Source organism: Scomber japonicus, chromosome 3 (genome assembly GCF_027409825.1).
Source record: "Scomber japonicus isolate fScoJap1 chromosome 3, fScoJap1.pri, whole genome shotgun sequence".
NCBI classification, from domain to species: Eukaryota; Metazoa; Chordata; class Actinopteri; order Scombriformes; family Scombridae; genus Scomber; species Scomber japonicus.
The window spans coordinates 12,420,102-12,436,985 of NC_070580.1; the positions used below are offsets into that span (position 1 = coordinate 12,420,102).

The 16,884-nt window shown below is 39.0% G+C and overlaps 1 protein-coding gene across 1 annotated transcript in view; it reads right to left on the minus strand.

Annotated features, from left to right (window-relative positions):
• The window catches only part of itpr1b (inositol 1,4,5-trisphosphate receptor, type 1b), an 80,542-nt gene that overhangs the window by 39,114 nt on the left and 24,544 nt on the right, over window positions 1–16,884 (minus strand). Inside the window, exons 26-38 of the mRNA XM_053315224.1 lie at window positions 16,679–16,844; window positions 16,381–16,548; window positions 16,142–16,213; window positions 15,919–16,056; window positions 15,684–15,809; window positions 15,303–15,503; window positions 14,904–15,155; window positions 13,912–14,037; window positions 13,589–13,717; window positions 12,314–12,434; window positions 11,992–12,179; window positions 10,413–10,561; window positions 9,669–9,780 (exon numbers count right to left, since the gene is read on the minus strand). Of these exons, the coding sequence (XP_053171199.1) occupies window positions 9,669–9,780; window positions 10,413–10,561; window positions 11,992–12,179; window positions 12,314–12,434; window positions 13,589–13,717; window positions 13,912–14,037; window positions 14,904–15,155; window positions 15,303–15,503; window positions 15,684–15,809; window positions 15,919–16,056; window positions 16,142–16,213; window positions 16,381–16,548; window positions 16,679–16,844 (1,948 nt within the window). The remainder of the gene's footprint in view (window positions 1–9,668; window positions 9,781–10,412; window positions 10,562–11,991; window positions 12,180–12,313; window positions 12,435–13,588; window positions 13,718–13,911; window positions 14,038–14,903; window positions 15,156–15,302; window positions 15,504–15,683; window positions 15,810–15,918; window positions 16,057–16,141; window positions 16,214–16,380; window positions 16,549–16,678; window positions 16,845–16,884) is intronic.

Genomic DNA, 16,884 nt, shown 5'->3' on the forward strand with positions numbered 1-16,884 from the left:
TGGGTCTTAAACACACCTCGGGAGGGACTTCAGGCTCGGGCGGAGGTGCCAGCTGATTGGAAATAAAAGGATGATGTTAGTCAGAGTTTAAAGATGTTGAATTAGTTATGTTGCTTCTGCTCCCCAAAGAGTAGCACCTCCATAAAACTCTACAAGCTACTCATCCCTCATGACCAAACTTTACAGATGCAGCATGGCCTTGGTCTCCTTTCTAAGCATCAAACTTTCTACTGCTCACTAAGATAAACAGTCACATGCACAACAGCTCATCATAAATGTATGTGATTTGAAGAGCCAGGTCCTAGTGATCATGAATTGCATAGGAAATCATTTTAACTCAATGTGTATCTTGTGTTTAGTGTATTCACAGCACTAGTCTAGTGGTGCAGCATGGATGAAAGCAGCATTAACCTGTCGCAGCAAGAAAGCAGAAGCTCCACAGAGAAAAAAAAAAAAAGTCTTCACCACATCATTGACTACTCGCTAGAATGCTACACTGTGGTGTGTTTAATATCCTGTGGTTCACTATTAACCTCCTGCTGCAAAGTATTGCTGCTTATCCCCTACATGACTCTGCATTTATACTACAAAGAAAAGATAAATGAAGAGTCAATAAAAGCAGAAATAGGGACACTCATCTGAGTACCACTATGCACATTCATCTTAGTGTTCACACTGGTTTCTGTATAGACCACATGAGAATTACTTGTAATCCAGGCAAAAAAAAAAATACTTGGCTATCGTTTGTCACGGGCTTCTTGCTGTCATCATAGCAGCTGTATGTAGCTGCAGTAGTTCTAGGATGCTGACAACTATAAAACTTTTTTTTTCTACTACAAAGTTCAAAACAAAAATCAAAATGATATGACAGTGGTAAAAAACAATCTGATTAAGAACCTAAGATCTAAGAACTAAGCTTTACATGCATGAGTGGGTATGTTGGCTTGTATGGAAAGAGCTGCAACCTCCAGTATAAAAACACCTACATTTCTTTGCATTTTCCAAAGTACACAAATCACACGTGAATAAAATCACTAAAATTATTTTTATGGTTACATTTACAGTCTGAGCTAAATAAAAAAGTTTGAATTTGCAAAACAATTGAATGCAAATTAGCAACCAAAGTATAAATCATTTTCCTGGCCCAATAACACAAAGTCCCTCAATTTTCATAAAATCTAATTTGACAATATCACACAAAACATTAAACTGAATAAAATAAAATGTGATTAGAAATTTGAAGCCCACAGAGCACAGAGGTCAAACAAATCCCAGTTCTTCATGGAAGTAAACAACTTACTGAACTGACAAGCTCATAAAAATAACTATAGTCATGCACACACATGCAACACAAAACATCACTGATAAACGGGGGAGGGAATTTGACAAACTAAATTAAAAAAACATGCAATCTAAAAATGGGTAAATGTTCCTTCTGTAACCCAGTCATGTAAGTTTGTGCTGATTAATTGTGCAACTTGATAGGAATTTCCGTATATCAGCCCTCCTTTTACATCAACACTTTGATTTCCACTGAAACACGCAACGGTAGTTTAACTGCCTCTCTAATGTCCTCTTTTTCAGCTCGATGGAACGCTGTTGTGGCTTGTGTGCGTAATCGGACCTTATTTGATATGTTTACTATTGTCGACAACTCCTCTATAATTTTATTTGTGTATTAAAAGATGCATTAGCTAGACAACTTGACCCCATAATTGTTAGCGTCAGTTCCACTTATTATGCTTCCCAGAATATGTGATAAAATGTCCACAGAGGCAATGCCACATAAATAGGCACAATGAGATTTAGTGCCTTTTCAAAAGTTAAAGTCATTTGATTTCACTGACCAGAAAAATCTGTGTATTCTTCTGTGGATGTTGCACCTTTCTCCAGGATCTCCTAATAGTCAAACACTCCCTCTGTTTAGAGTAACATAACTAAACCCACATCCCAAAACAACAAGACTCAGTGAGCAGTTAGCTGCTCGACCTCATCTCACCGGGAAATAAACTTGTTTTGTTTGATCATGGAAACATATCATAATGAAAGAATTCTGTTTATTGCATTCTGCTAACAATATAAAATTGACCTTAAACAGTTCACAGGAGATGCTTGGGGCGGAGTGCACCACCCAAATGAACACCCCTCTTACCCCAAGGCCCCCCAGTTAACCCTGCACTATCTAAAGCGAGGCGCACCACTGCTACTGTCTCCCGGAAGATGTGTCTGCTGCACTTTTATTGGCAATTACCACTGAAGGTCACACATCAGCAGAGAGTTTAAGATTCCAGGAAAAAGAGAGAAAAAAAAAAGGAAAGAAAATTGTTGGCTCTTATGTAACTGCTGCCTGAGAGCTGGCAGAGGCCCAAGAATCATGCAGCATTAAGTTAAGGAAACTGGGACAGTGCTGTGTGTTGCTGGGGAACGTCTGCAGCTCCCCCTGTTGACTGAGAAAAAAACAACAGCCCACAGCGTCTCCTGACTTCACCCACAGTAGCATACAGGAGGCTCAATGAGGACAAACAGAGTCTATCTGAGGTTGTTTGGCAGCGAGGCGGCAATGGGAGTGGTGACAAGGTGCACACTGGCGAAGTTAGAAAGCCCTAGAAGAGCTGAAAACATGGCGGAGAAAGTGAAAGTGAAATGTAAGAGAGAGAGATTAGCAGGGGTGTGGTCAAAAAAATTCACAAGATAAAAAAAAAAGGATCATGTAATGGTCCGGAGGGTGAGAAGACTCTCACTGCTGGCATAAACAAAAATAGATGGAGGGACTGAGGAACACACATGGACACTCAGACCACCACACTGTCCCTGCATAGAAATAATCCCTTATATAACCCTAACTACATGTATGGGTTACGTACTCTGCACCATTCCCTGCGAACCGTATTACATCACCAGAATAAGACACACACACACACTCACACACATACACACACACATCATCTCCATCTGACCCATTCAACCTCTCCTAGTCTCACAAAGAAGCGCACAAGCACGTGAGGGAAACACAAACACATGCAGTCAATGATACTATCAGGCTCGACAATGAGAGCAGCAGGCTGGTCGTGTCTTGTTTTCACCTGCCTCACATTTGATCACGTTTCTATTTCTGGAAGGATGAGATAACCTCTGCTAATGGGTAAACCGTCACTCTGCTTCATTGTGCTCTCTCATCAACCTCCCTATATCCACATACACACACGCACACATACATGTACACACACACACACACACAAACACTGGGCATGCAACAACTGGAAATATGATGGGTTCAATCTAACAGTGGTTTAGCTGACAGCTGCATTCAATCCTAGAGAACTGTGGGTGGGAGTTGGGGGGTTGCTGCGGTAGGTCAGAGAGCAGCAGCAGGCTGAACACTGGGGTTATATAACCATTTATCATGGCAGTTTATCTTTGCCACTGCTGAGGGGAAGTTGAGGTTTTGGCTTGCCCGTCATCCATTTGAATGATATCCACACACATGCTAATGTGAGTACGTGCATGAATGAGTGGCATAGGGCATGTGCGAGGGAGTTGAGGGGAGTACGTGTACGTTATTAAGACGCTGCAAATGGGAGGAGTCTAAGAAACAAAAGTGCTCGTCTCTGAGAACAGCCCTGTTTTTGTGGAAGCTGGGGATTTCCATCTCTACAGTACAAATCGGCATGTAAGGAGGGAAGGAAGGAGGGAAAATAAAACAGAGAGACATGACAGTGAAACTGAGAATGTGTTGCTTCCTGGCAACTCTGGAAAGACCCTTTTCCGACAATTTCTTTATTTCCCCAGCTAAAATTATTGTTCACTTCACTTGCACTCACAGTACCCCTGATTGACTACTGTCACCCTGTTTCCCTGTTTTTCATTCTTTATTGTATTGTATCGTTCAGTTGCTTTTCTTTGTCTTACAGTATATGATGGTAAATTGAATATGAGATTTGAATGTTTGGTTAGATTAGTCAAGCAATATCACATCGGCCTCAAGGAAATTATATTTTCTGACATGTAATCAAGATAAAATCGATCAATTAATCAATGATGAAAATTATCATTAAATTTAGGCTTAAATAAAATTACAGATTTAAAGAGAAGCAGAGAAGTTGGTTGTAAAGTTCAACATGTGCTGTCCCAACCAAAGTAAGTCATAATAAGAAAAAATCATATTAATAATTTTATAGCAATGCACACAAGTTCATTTTTGAACTTGAACATATGGTATTGTATTGCTGGTCATTTTAGGTAAAGTCTTAACAATAGGTTGGTTCATGTGAGGTCAACAAAATAATCCCTGGCAGGAGTTCTTGTTGTCTATGGGATTATTTTGCCAATCAGTAATTTTAAAGGTCAAGAATGAACTTTCAAGCTTAACTTTAAGATAACACAAGTCTTAAAAGTGCAATGGGTTACATCATTACAGCTACTGAGCTTGTCAACCCTCTTTGCTGATAAAGATCATGTTCTGGGGGAAGAGTAGTGGAACTTGAGATATGTTTATTTTTTAAATAATTCATATTTTGGGGGGCATTTTATGCCTTTGTTTAGTAGTGAACACTAGAGAGATGACGGAGAGGAAATAAAGGGAGAGAGATGGGGAATAACATACAACAAAAGTTCACAGCTGAGAATGAAACTGAGAAACTGAGAATGTTGCAGCTTATAATCATCTTTTTTTTTTGTTAAATGTTTCTTAACAATGGCTTTACCTAATAGTATTTAGAAATTTAAAAAACATAAAACTGCTCTATATAAAAAGAAGCTTGATAAAACTATGAGAAAGCCTTCAAATCACTGTGACTAAAGGGGGTTGGTTCAGCAGCAATGACACTGACTTGGTTACAGTGATTTACAGAATATGCTAAAAACAAACAAAAAAAACCCCCTAAACTCTCAACTAAACGTTTCTAAAACAAAACTCCCAACAAACTATAAAAAGATATGTGTAAGACAGGTCTTATTCCATGATATTAATCAGCAGTGACATGTGAAATTATGGTTCCTCTGTAGTCACACCCATAGTCCCTGTGTGACTCACAATAACAACCAGAAAGGGGAAACCTGTTTTATCCACTTCCTTAAGGCCACAGGTCATGACCACACACATTTGCAATGCACACCCATAACACGTTGCTACCACACACAGTCCTGCCCGCTGTGATATGAACTATCTGTTAGATGGGAGTATCCTTGGCTATATATACACTCACACCTGCTCTTGTAATAGAAGCAAGTGCTTAGGAGAAGAATATGCTCTCTCACTACCATCCATCATGAGGGGGCCAGTTCATCAACACATACACTGAGTGACTAAAAAAAACCCCATCAGTGCGATATAATGCAATGTAACCCTAATATAACCTGCTACGCTGTTGTATTGACTTGGCGATCATGGCGCAATCAAGAGGGCCGGATCTACTACTGGGGACAGATTATGCTCTCTCTAGTTTTTTGTGGGATTGTAGCAACCTAATTAAAAATCGGACTACTTTTCAACCATAATAAATGATTAAATACAAATAAAAGGTGAAATAGAGAAGAAATAAAAAGATAAAGTATCCAGAATTATACTGTTTATAATGTGGAGTAGGCTTTGAAACTGCATTTGGACCATCATTTGGGGAAATAACAAATGGGATGCATTTAAGCATTATATTGCATTATATTGAAAGTTGGTTGTATTATATCCAGCTCATTTACTGGAGCCAAATATGAGAAACGCCAATCGAACAACACAACGGTCCAAAGCCTCAAACATGACACCAAAATCAAATGATGAACTTTGTACAGTTGGGTGTTTTGGATTGTATTACAGTCTACTCAGGTTTCTATTTTTCTGATCATTCAGTTTCCTCTTAATCTATATTTAGATCTGTGATTAGATTAAGGGGGAGTAAGTAACAAAGAAATTAAATGGTTTGAATGAGAAGGTATAAATCTACTTAATGCAACAAGAGCATGAACTTTAAGAAAAAGAGACTCCGCTTGGTTGCTACAGAGTGAAAGAAAACAAAAACACTCTCTGTCCCTCCACATAAATTCCAAGAACATCCCACACAATATGTGATGAGCAATCTTAGCTGCATACATTTGCTGTTATGGGCATTTTGTTCTGTTACATGCTTTTCAAATAAAGATATTAAAGAAAAGGAACACTTTAAAATAGTTAAGACTGTACTGATAAAATGCAGGAATAATATTTGCCTGTGTTCTCCAGAATGCATTCAGTAACTTCTTCTAAAAATACATTGCTTCCTTTACCTTAAGAGTACACTCCAATACATTAAGCACACAACCACACACAAGGTACAGCAGACAAGCATATTGCATAATGTGAGCTACACAATCTAGCAGCATTTTAACATGGGGATTAGGAGGAACTCTAAGAGGCGAACAACAGGGTGGGATGGACTAATCTGCTGACAGGTACCACGAATGAAAATGTGAGGCTAGAAAGTCTATTCGCAGCACAAGCACATTAATGTTGTTAGTGGGTGACGAACGGAATGTACATCACAAAAGTAATAAATAAAATGATCAACCTCAGCCACATCCATTTCATCATCAAAGGCAATCAGCTGGAAGAGAAAAAGTATAGGAGGCAGAGAGTTAGTAGAGCCAGATTAGTGAGTTAAAGCTCGGTCGCAAACACACACACACGCACGCACACACACACACACACGCACGCACGCACACACACACACACACACACACACACGCACACTCACACAGGCAAAGCGTGTCAAGTTAGTGAAAATTGTTAAAGGACAACATGCTAAAGCCCAAAGCCAGATCAAATTTGGCCATGTCGGCACAATGATTAATAATAGTAAAAACACCTTCCCACATTCATGTTTCATTGTTTCATAACCCTGAAATTACAGATGCTGCTTTAACATTGATGAGCAGAAAAAGATTTTAATGTTAAAATTGAAAAAATGATTGCAAGAATTTACTTCCTTTAAATCAATATTCGTTAGAGAATTATAAGGTTGCACATATTCCTTCATGCCATCTGTCAAACAACAACAACAATGCAACTGTATACAGTGTTTCCCATATGAGAAATGGAGCCCTGTAAATCATATCTTTTTCACCTTGTTCAAAAGTGCCTTTCTTACAGGGAACCTTGACAACAAACCCTTTTTGGGTTTGGCTTACTGTCACCACAAGGACTAACATGTAGAAGGTTAATTTTAGAGTGGACTGAATCCATAATGCCAGACAGGCTGAATGGATGCAGAAAACAATAGCCTGATCTATATAGTCACAGCAACAAGTAGAGATTATAGGTTACATACTAGTAAGACCACCGGTGTATGTATAAGTATAAGTTATCTGTCACTTTGTATGCAGATGACAGAGTTGTAGTCTTTGGACCAGAAGAAAAACTTTGCAGTATTAACACTTGCGGATAAAACAACAGTCTGATTTTGTTGAGGTGCCACATCGTTTTAAATTACGACTCTAAGCATTAGACCTAAGCATTAGTGGTTGGTTTGCTTGTTTCACACACACACTCATCTGTACAGGGGTCGTGGTCAACCCGCAGGAGCCAGGAGTGAAATGATAATGATATAATCACTGACTGGCTTCCCACCTGAAAATTATGTTTTTATTATCCTGCCTGGCTGAAGTAGAAAACTGAACATGGGTCTCTGCAGTGATCACGAAGGGCCTGATTTACTAAAGCTCTGCGTGTGTAAAAACGTGTGCAAACTTGAAATCACCTGCAAAAAATATGCAAGCTGATCTACTAACGCAGCACACTGAGGTTTGCGTTTTTCTAATGTGTAAGATAATACACGCTGTTCATTTAGTACATTTGTCATAATGAATATGTAATATGAGGCGTTTCAACTCCAGTGTGCAAAATACAGGGAGGAGAAAATGCAAATATGTTATTTAGCACACACATTGTGATTTACCAAACCTGAAGGTAATTTTACTGACGGAAACTGCGTCTATAAATAATACCTTTGAAGGACAGATATTAACCGGCTGCGTACTGCGCTCAGATGACTGCAGAATACGCACAGGATGGATTTTTTCCATCCGTGTTAATATTTTGGAGTGGACTATTTTTGGTTTTACAAAATAATCTCCCGTATGTGGGTTTTTCTGGTAATATGTGTTTTTGTTATAACTCAATATATTTGTTAACCTCTTCCACTAGAACCTGATCACATTTCATTTTGTGCTTGCAGCTTTCTGCTTGTCTAAACTCTCCATTCAGACACGCAAAACCCTCATTTACATACTGCTGTCTCCACCCTGTTGTATCCGTTTTCATTTACACAGTTATTCTTAGTAGATCACTCACAAAACGCACACAAATGAAGCGCGCATTTTTTTTTCTATTGCACTGAGCACGCAATTTAGTACCCACTATTTGGGATCTTAGTAAATCAGGCCCATAGTGTTTTATTAACCTGCGAAACTCAACCTGATCAAACATGTTGCAACAGGTGTAAATCAGGCTTTGGATTCAGACGAAAAGTATATTTATAGCCGCTGCTCCCTTGAAATCCCCATTTACCTTGTCTTCATATAGATGCACAGATATTATTTGGGTGCAGTTAAATATATACATTCAATATGTATTTTTTAGTTAGGAATATGTCCTTATTTGTGAATGTATAGGTTTTATTTTCTATTTTGTGTTCTGAGGATCAACTCTTTTTTTTCAAAAAGGTACTCTGGAATATTATTTATTTATTTTTTTGGTCAACAAACAGTTTAGTTGTGATTCAGTGTTCATATAAATGCATTGTGGGTATCCTTGTGATCTTGCAAACACGCCAAAGGTATTTCCTTTTTAATAAAACATACAATTTTTAAAAATACTTTGAAACCTGCAGTGTTTATTTTTTCCTCACCTTTTGTTGGCACATTGTTACCTTTCTTGCTGAGTTACTGCCAGAAACTATACATCAGTGAGACAACATAAAATCACTGTTAGGATTGTGTGTTTAGCTGCTGCTACTTTATGCGCATGCATGAGTTACAAACACAATGCAGTTACAAAATCTCCACCATATTACCATATTACCAGCCACTGAATCCAAAGTCAAATTACATATCTTTCATTTCATTAGAAGCTAAATTAAAATTGTGGGTTGAATTTGTTTTATCCTGTTAAGCAAAAATGCTGATTTAGCCTCACACAGGAAAAACAAGCTGACAGAGTTGAAGCGATCAATTAGAGATTAGTACAAGACGTCAGTAGCAGTCAATGGCTGAGTTGAGCTGGAGCATGCATGTTGTTAATAGTGTTAATCATGTTGATTCATTCCTCAGATCTTTTGGGCTTAGCTTAGTGTTTGATAAGGTATTTTGGGAAGAAAGCAATGAGAGAATCTGTTTGTTATTAAGAATGTGCTTGTGTGCGCCAAATATAACTTGGAGACTTGGAGAATTGACAAATTGCCTTGGCTGCAGTCATTGACACCATCACTGATGCATGTTATACAGGCTCCAAAGGCAACCAAGGACAGTTTAGCATTTTATATCATTTTTACCCTTGTACCTTATGTTGTCTAGTCATTTTGACGCAGCAGGACATGAGAACTGTACTCTAAGTTGTCAGAAAGTGTTTTTTCACATGTGGGTTAATCTTGGACAGGACCACAGGTAGATGATGATGAAGAAAAAGGAACAGTGTAAGTACATACCTTCTCCCCATAGCCCCGGTCTTTTGTCATCATTTCCCTCAGTGTTTGCAGTACTTTGATGCACAGACGCTCCTCATTCTCTTCCAGCAACTGCTTAGTGTGTTTAATCAGTCTGGTCAGGAGAAGAGAAGAAGGGTGAAAGAGAAAAAGGGTGAGCACATAAAATTGGATTGATGAAATCAGCAGTCATTCAACTACTTAACCCCAACACTGAGTAAAATGATTTTAATCTTAAAGTGATTGGCCTTTGAGACCAAAACAATAGATCTGGACAAACAGCATAGTCTTGTTTTGCATATCTTGAACATCACCCGCACATGTGTTTTTGAACTCCCTGACACCAACACAGAGCCTAGAGATTCCCTAGAGCTAGTAAGGGTTAACACACTTTTCCGCAACCTACTGTATTCCACAATGGCAGCCATAAGTAGTAGGATAATCCCTGCAACAACAACAACGGCTCCATGTGTCCCGCCAGGTTCTCTGTAATCCTATCTCAGTTCAAACTGGTGTGTCTGTGTGTGTGTTTGTACATATGTGTGTACTTAAGTGCATGTGTAAATATCATGAAAAAATAAAAAGTCTAAAGGATTGATTCGGTCAAATTTATGATTATTTCTTGTCTTGTTAAAATAAGTCCTCCTATTGCATAGAAGCATATCAATGTAAATTACTTAATTAATCTTAATAGTACATATATAATAATGAATAAATACTGTAAAGTAAGTCTAGGCTCAGACTTGCTTTGATATGAATCCACCACTTTCACATTTCTTGCGGGCTTCTGTGTTCTCAGGGAAGAGCAGCTCTGGACGATGCAGGACATCCACAAGCACCGAGAGCTCAGCTTGGACCAGCGGCCGAAGGCGGTCCTCCAGCGCTGACACTATGTCCTGCAGAGCATAGAGACATACAACCAGAGTTTGTTTTACTGTAAAAGACTTGAGCATGTTTTGTGATTCAGGGATGGTAAACATAGTGGATGTAATCTCCACATTTATCAGTCAAAAATCAGTCTTATCTTTAGTCAGATATAAATAAACCAATTTCTTATCACATCTTTAAATACTTTACATTTTCACTTACTGACTGACAAAATAGCCTTAACAAGTCAACTTTTAGAAATGACTCATGAATAAAAATCTGTTTAAAATCCCATTTTCTTATGTAACACACAAGATATATCATATATTTTAATACAAGAGACATTTTTACAGTTTAAATCAGGTATATATTTCATTCATTCAGAGATTCAGATTAGTTGACTCATATTAGTCAACATGCATTCACATTTCACCCCAAAAAAAATTCAGCTTTGGCAATCTTTCAAATATGCACATGACTGCTTTGTGAGATAATGTAAGAAACACAGAAGTTCACATATCCAGTTCACTAAGCACTAAAAAAGGAAACCATATGTAATGATGCACCACCCCTTCTCTATGAACTTCCTGTCACATCTGGCATCATTACAGTGTGGGCTGTTTGGTGGGTGGTAGAAGAAAAGAGCTATTAGGCGTGACAGTGAAACATACACTCTGAGGAAATTCTATTCCCTTAAAAAAAAAAAAAAAACTGGTAGGAGCCCATTTTGGGTGGTGCTTTACCATGAGATTACTGGAATGGGACAGTGAATATTCCTAAACATGGCTGGGCAAATCTATGACAAAAATATGACTAGTTTGGTCTTTGAATAGAAACAGGTTTTTTTTTTGTCGTTGAAATGCTATCAATGTTTCAACCAACCATTAAACGGAGATAACACCCAAAATGGGTCACAGACTTTTCAGAGTTCCACTGAATACTGAGTCATGACTTACAAGAAATTTGGGTGTAACGGTTTAGCTTATTACTAAAAACAGGATGCCATTAGCCACCACTACTTCAGTATTTTGCTTGACACACACCTATCATGAGTGTTATGCCAACTTTAACATATCAATACATCCTTTTCCAATTATTAATAATGACATTGGCAGGGAGTTTGGATCGGTCTCATGTGGTCCCACACACAACTTTTAGTGCTGCTGTAACACTTGTAGTACCCATCATTAGCAAATATAGATAGTCTTGTAGTTTTTGTAGAAGTATGTACAGTAGAAGTAATTTAGGTCTATTATTTCTAGCCCAGGGAGGACATGGAAATGGACTCCTTTATCTGTCTAAGAGGAAAAACAAGTGGCTCCTTGACAAGAGCTCAGACCATCAAGTAGGGAAACTTTGGGAAAATACATTTGCTTTTAAATACCTTGAACCATTAGTCAAGCCAAGAGTTTAAGCAGTAAAGAATGATGAAACCTCTACATTTTATATTGACACCGACCTGTAGCCTCTCAATGATGTTTCTGTAGTCTTTGGAGGTAGTCATGCCGGAGTCTTTTTTGGTGGTAGTGTTCTTAGCCGATAGTCTCCAGTTAAGGATGCTCTTCTGCACCACATTATTGGACTTGACGAACAAGTTGTTGACCTGACTGTCCAGGTCCACTGGGATGGCAATGGCTCTGCTCTTGGCTAGGAAGATGTAAAAATATAGACATTTAGATGTTAGATATTTCTGTTTGATGCTTTGAATATGTGCTACAATGTCTTTTCTGATATTAAAACAAAAATAAGCTTCAAGAGAGGTTGGTGGTCTGTGTTCTTACCCACGTCTGAGAGTACTTTAATACAAGCCTCTACTGAGGCCTTCTGAACAGGGTTAAGCCAGTTACAGTGGTATACCCTGAACACTCCCTGTAGCAGTTGTACAAACACCGGCTGACGAGTCTATGAGACAAACATATCAAAAAACATAATGAGGGAGGGTAAAGAAAGAAAGGAAAACACAAACTGTACAGGATAGGTGGTAGCGACAAACTGTGGGTAAGGCTTTAACAGCACAGTGACTATTGTGTTCCCTCATTATGTTGTATTCGTAACCCATTGTGCTAGACACCTTAATGTGAGGATACTAATGCCCCTATGGTGGAAGGGTCTAAAGTTTTGGGTCAAGAGGGCCAGCTGTTTACAAACATTTGCACTCCCAACACAAAATACTATACCAGTGTTTAACAGAGTACAACTGATTTCTACCCCCACGATGAAAGAGCAATCTACCAGCTGGCCAAAGCTCTAGGGTACAATAAATACCTCAGTTATTTTTCCAAGAATGGCGGCCTGTTGCAAGACAAAGAGGGTTGTGATATCATCATGTATCGGTAAACCTCAATGTTAGGAATTCTTAGCATTTGGATACTTGAAAAGAAATGAACTACTTCTACTGGAACCAGATTAAAACAAAAGACAGGAGAAAAACAAGATGTCAAGAGGGAAACTTAATACAACATCACACCACAAAGTTACTGTACGCTGTATTTGGCAATCAGTCTAGGGAGGGTAGTGGTCATGATTTATTAGGAAACTCTTGGGTGACCAGACACCAACGCACCAAGGTCTTAGAAATAGGGACCATGTTGCATGGTCATGCATCATCTGCACCATATCCCAGCAAAACCTTGTGCAACACACCCACAGATCTGGATACAACAGAGTCTGTGTGCTGACTAAGCTATGAAAATGTGAAAAGCCACACTGACACTTCTTAACAATCAGAATCTGTTGATAAGGAACACACCCAAAGGTTGAGTAACAAAATATGGGGGAGAGTTACTAGTACTTACATACATATGACGAGCCATCTATGCAGAGGAAAAAATGTCATATTTTATACTGTGTGTGTGTGTATATATAAATATATACATACATATATACACACACAGTACATATGTGTTTACATGTGTATCCTCTGTTTTAAAGAATTAAACTTTCTAAAAAATCAGGCATGATTTCCAGGCTTTAAATGCCAGACTGACTGCAGACTATACAGTATTAGACTTGTTGTATGATGTTTTTAGAATGCTTTATTGCGTAGTCCAGATTACCTGCAGGCTAGTGCTCTGGTCAGAGAAAGGAGAGCTAAAGAAACATGTGACAATGCTCATGACTGTCTCAGTTACGTAACGCTCCAGGATGGTATCCGCATGCTTCCTGTCACTGGTGTTGTTGCACACCTAGGCAAGGAGAGAAAAGATATTAGCATGACGCACAACCACTGGATCACACATCTTGCACATGGGCAACAGGTAGCATATGTTCACTACATGTTGTGTTGAATTAATTGCTCAAACCCCTGACATAATGCAAAGCACAATAGCATCTCCATCTAGTGATCACACTCTGAGATGTAAAATACGTGCTTGCTTACCCTACAAATGTCCACCAGGAAGTTCTCAAACAGCTTCCACATGTGGTTGGAAGTATAAATCTCCTTCATCTCCACCTCTGTGTCAACATAGCAGTGGTTCAGGAAGTTGATATAGGCAATCTTCACCTATAGGATGCAAGAAGAGAAACATAAAAATGTAGACACAGAAACAAGATCACAAAGACGTTCTTTAAACATGCCTCTTGGTATGTTGCAATGTGTATTTTTTAAAGAATTTTAATTATAGGGTCAGTAGAACTTATTAAACTATAAATATACATATGAAGTGGCATTTAATACTTATGTGGTACACCAGCCTGGTTCAAAGTGGGACCCCCTTCTGTCTTAGGACAGTCTCAATTGTTAGACATGACATGCATTCAACCATGCAATGGAAATGTTTCTTAGAGGTTTTTGCCCATGTTGACTCAATGACAACATGATTCATATATGATTCATGTTGACTTTTGGCCTTACATTCATAGTGCCAGCCTTTATCACACCTGGAGAATGCGGAGGACACTATGGTAAACTGAAACTTTGGTTATGACACCAATAATAGTCATAAAGTAAGGGCATGATGACAAAGACATGACTATCATATGGTATATACAGTATATGTATTTGATTAACATTTTCATGCTGAGCAGATCGAGATTCCTTTTATTGGGTGTGTATGTAAATCAACTCAACAACGTTTAAAGGGGAATTCCATTGATTTTACACGTCAATGTCTGTTGTCGGGGCTTAGAGTGTACCCCTGCATTCGAAAAAAAAGAAAGAAAAAAAAAGGTCTATAAAAGATGATAAATTGCATAAAGTGACATCAGTTAAATATCAGCATGGACCAAAAAACGAATATCTCTGGTTTTACTGTAACATAAGATTATTTGAGTAACAGATCAGTATCAGTATGTTTCAGTACACATTACAACATATCAGAATACTTACATATTTCACTTCAATATAATTGAATGAAACTTTACTCATACCTCAGGGATACAGTCTTCATGGGTGACGACACGCACAATGTCATCCAGGGGCAACAGGGAGTTACACTTGATCTCAGTGTAGACGTTCTTGCCCTCTGTGCAGACGGCAAGCAGTTCTACCAGGTGGATATGATACATTAGAGGGCTGTTCTCATCCATACGATCCCGCTCTGAACGCATCATTTGTACTAGTGTTTGGAAGGAAGCACGGTCGTTGTAGAAGACCAGGACGTCCTCGCCCGAGTTCACAAGCTAGGTGGGAAAGAGTCACAGTGTTAGTATATTAGTATCACCACTCTTTACACTGATATTAAACACATCTTTCTTCTTTCATTAAAATCCCTATCTCCTCTGTAGTAGATATCACTAGCACTATTAATTTCTTTTGTCTGGACCGACCTCAGCCATGACAATGTCCTGACACTTCTTGATGAACTTGTTCTCAGCCTTCACAATGGTCTGCAGGAACTTGAGATACTGGACATGTCGACCATGAGTCTCAGTACAGTGGACGAAGTGCTGAACCACACGCTCGTTGATCTCACTGCACAGTTGGAAGTTATTCATGAAGATGTGCTGCATGGTGACTGCCTCTAGAATCTAGGAGAGCAGAAAAGATGACAAGTGGACCAGCACATCAATGGGAGCTACAAAAAAAAACCACTTTCTCTAATGGTGATGAATTTCATATGTGTTTTACTAAAACACTGTATTTTGGAAATTGAACTCTTTTTAGGAATCAATCCTTATGAGTGAGCCAGAGATCTGTGTACTACTCACCCCTGGATTAAGAAACAAGTTGATGTGCTTGTGGAGAAGAGCCTGATTCGGTTGGTTTCCTGCACAGAAATTCTGCAGAAACTCATGAGCAAGTTTCATGATTTCCTGCATTCGGACATCCTCGCCCTATTACAGATAACACAGCGTCAGACTTCTTTTTTAGTTCCATTACATTTATGGGAAAGTGCCAATGTGTAATATGAAAGTAACACAATATTCAATTCCAGCATTGCACCTTTTCATAGGGGATCTGTAGGAGCTCCAGCACCACGCTGTGAGCTCCCATGTTCCTCAGCAGCCTCTGCTGCTGTTTCTTACTCTTCTTCCCCGAGGCTCCCTCCTGGACGCATAGCTTACTGAGACGCAGCAGGATCTGGACCCACACAGAGGAGGGGATTTAATTGCAGACAACACATCACAAGCACTAGAGTACAAAATAGAAATACAAATTAGCATACCTCTTTTACAACCCTGTAGTTGTAACTGCTGGTGCTTTCTGTCTTCTTTTTGTCTGAACCAGGTGAATCTCCCTAGAAATATGTAGACAATAAGTCAAAATGTGGTCCTTTAAATTTTATAGCATTACCCTGACACATTGTATTTTGCAGTGTATTAGCCTCTTCATGAGATTATCATAGGAATACCAAATGCATCAGTCTTTCTTTTGTTTCCATTGTGTATTGATGACCTACTGTACCTTCTTTTTGCTATCAGACTCTGAAGGTCCATCTCCGTCCATCCCATCTTCTCCCTGCCTCTTGTAGACCCACAGTTCAGACTTCTCCACGATAGATCGCAGCTGATCCAGGTCAGACTTGATCTGCTTGTAGTTATCAACATCCTGACTGGTCACAAGCAGCTGGACCTAAATTTATGTCAAGAGTGAAGATAAGCATTAAACTCAATCTCAGAATATTGCTTTCATAAATTTCCATTCATGAAAGCTTGGCCAGATGTGTGCATAGTCAGATATGAAAATGAAAAGTTAAAGGTACTTGTTTGAAGGCCATGAGGACTTCCTGTCTCTGACTGAAATGTCTGAAGAGCAGGTGAAGTGCTCCAGACACGAGAGGTGGGTAGTCATGCATTGTGAGGTGTAGCAGGACCCTTAGGAAGGTACGGCCACCGTGGTCATCCAGGTCTAGTGGAGTGTTCTCCTCACTGAAAGTACAGTCAAACAGAAATTACATACACAGTCTTT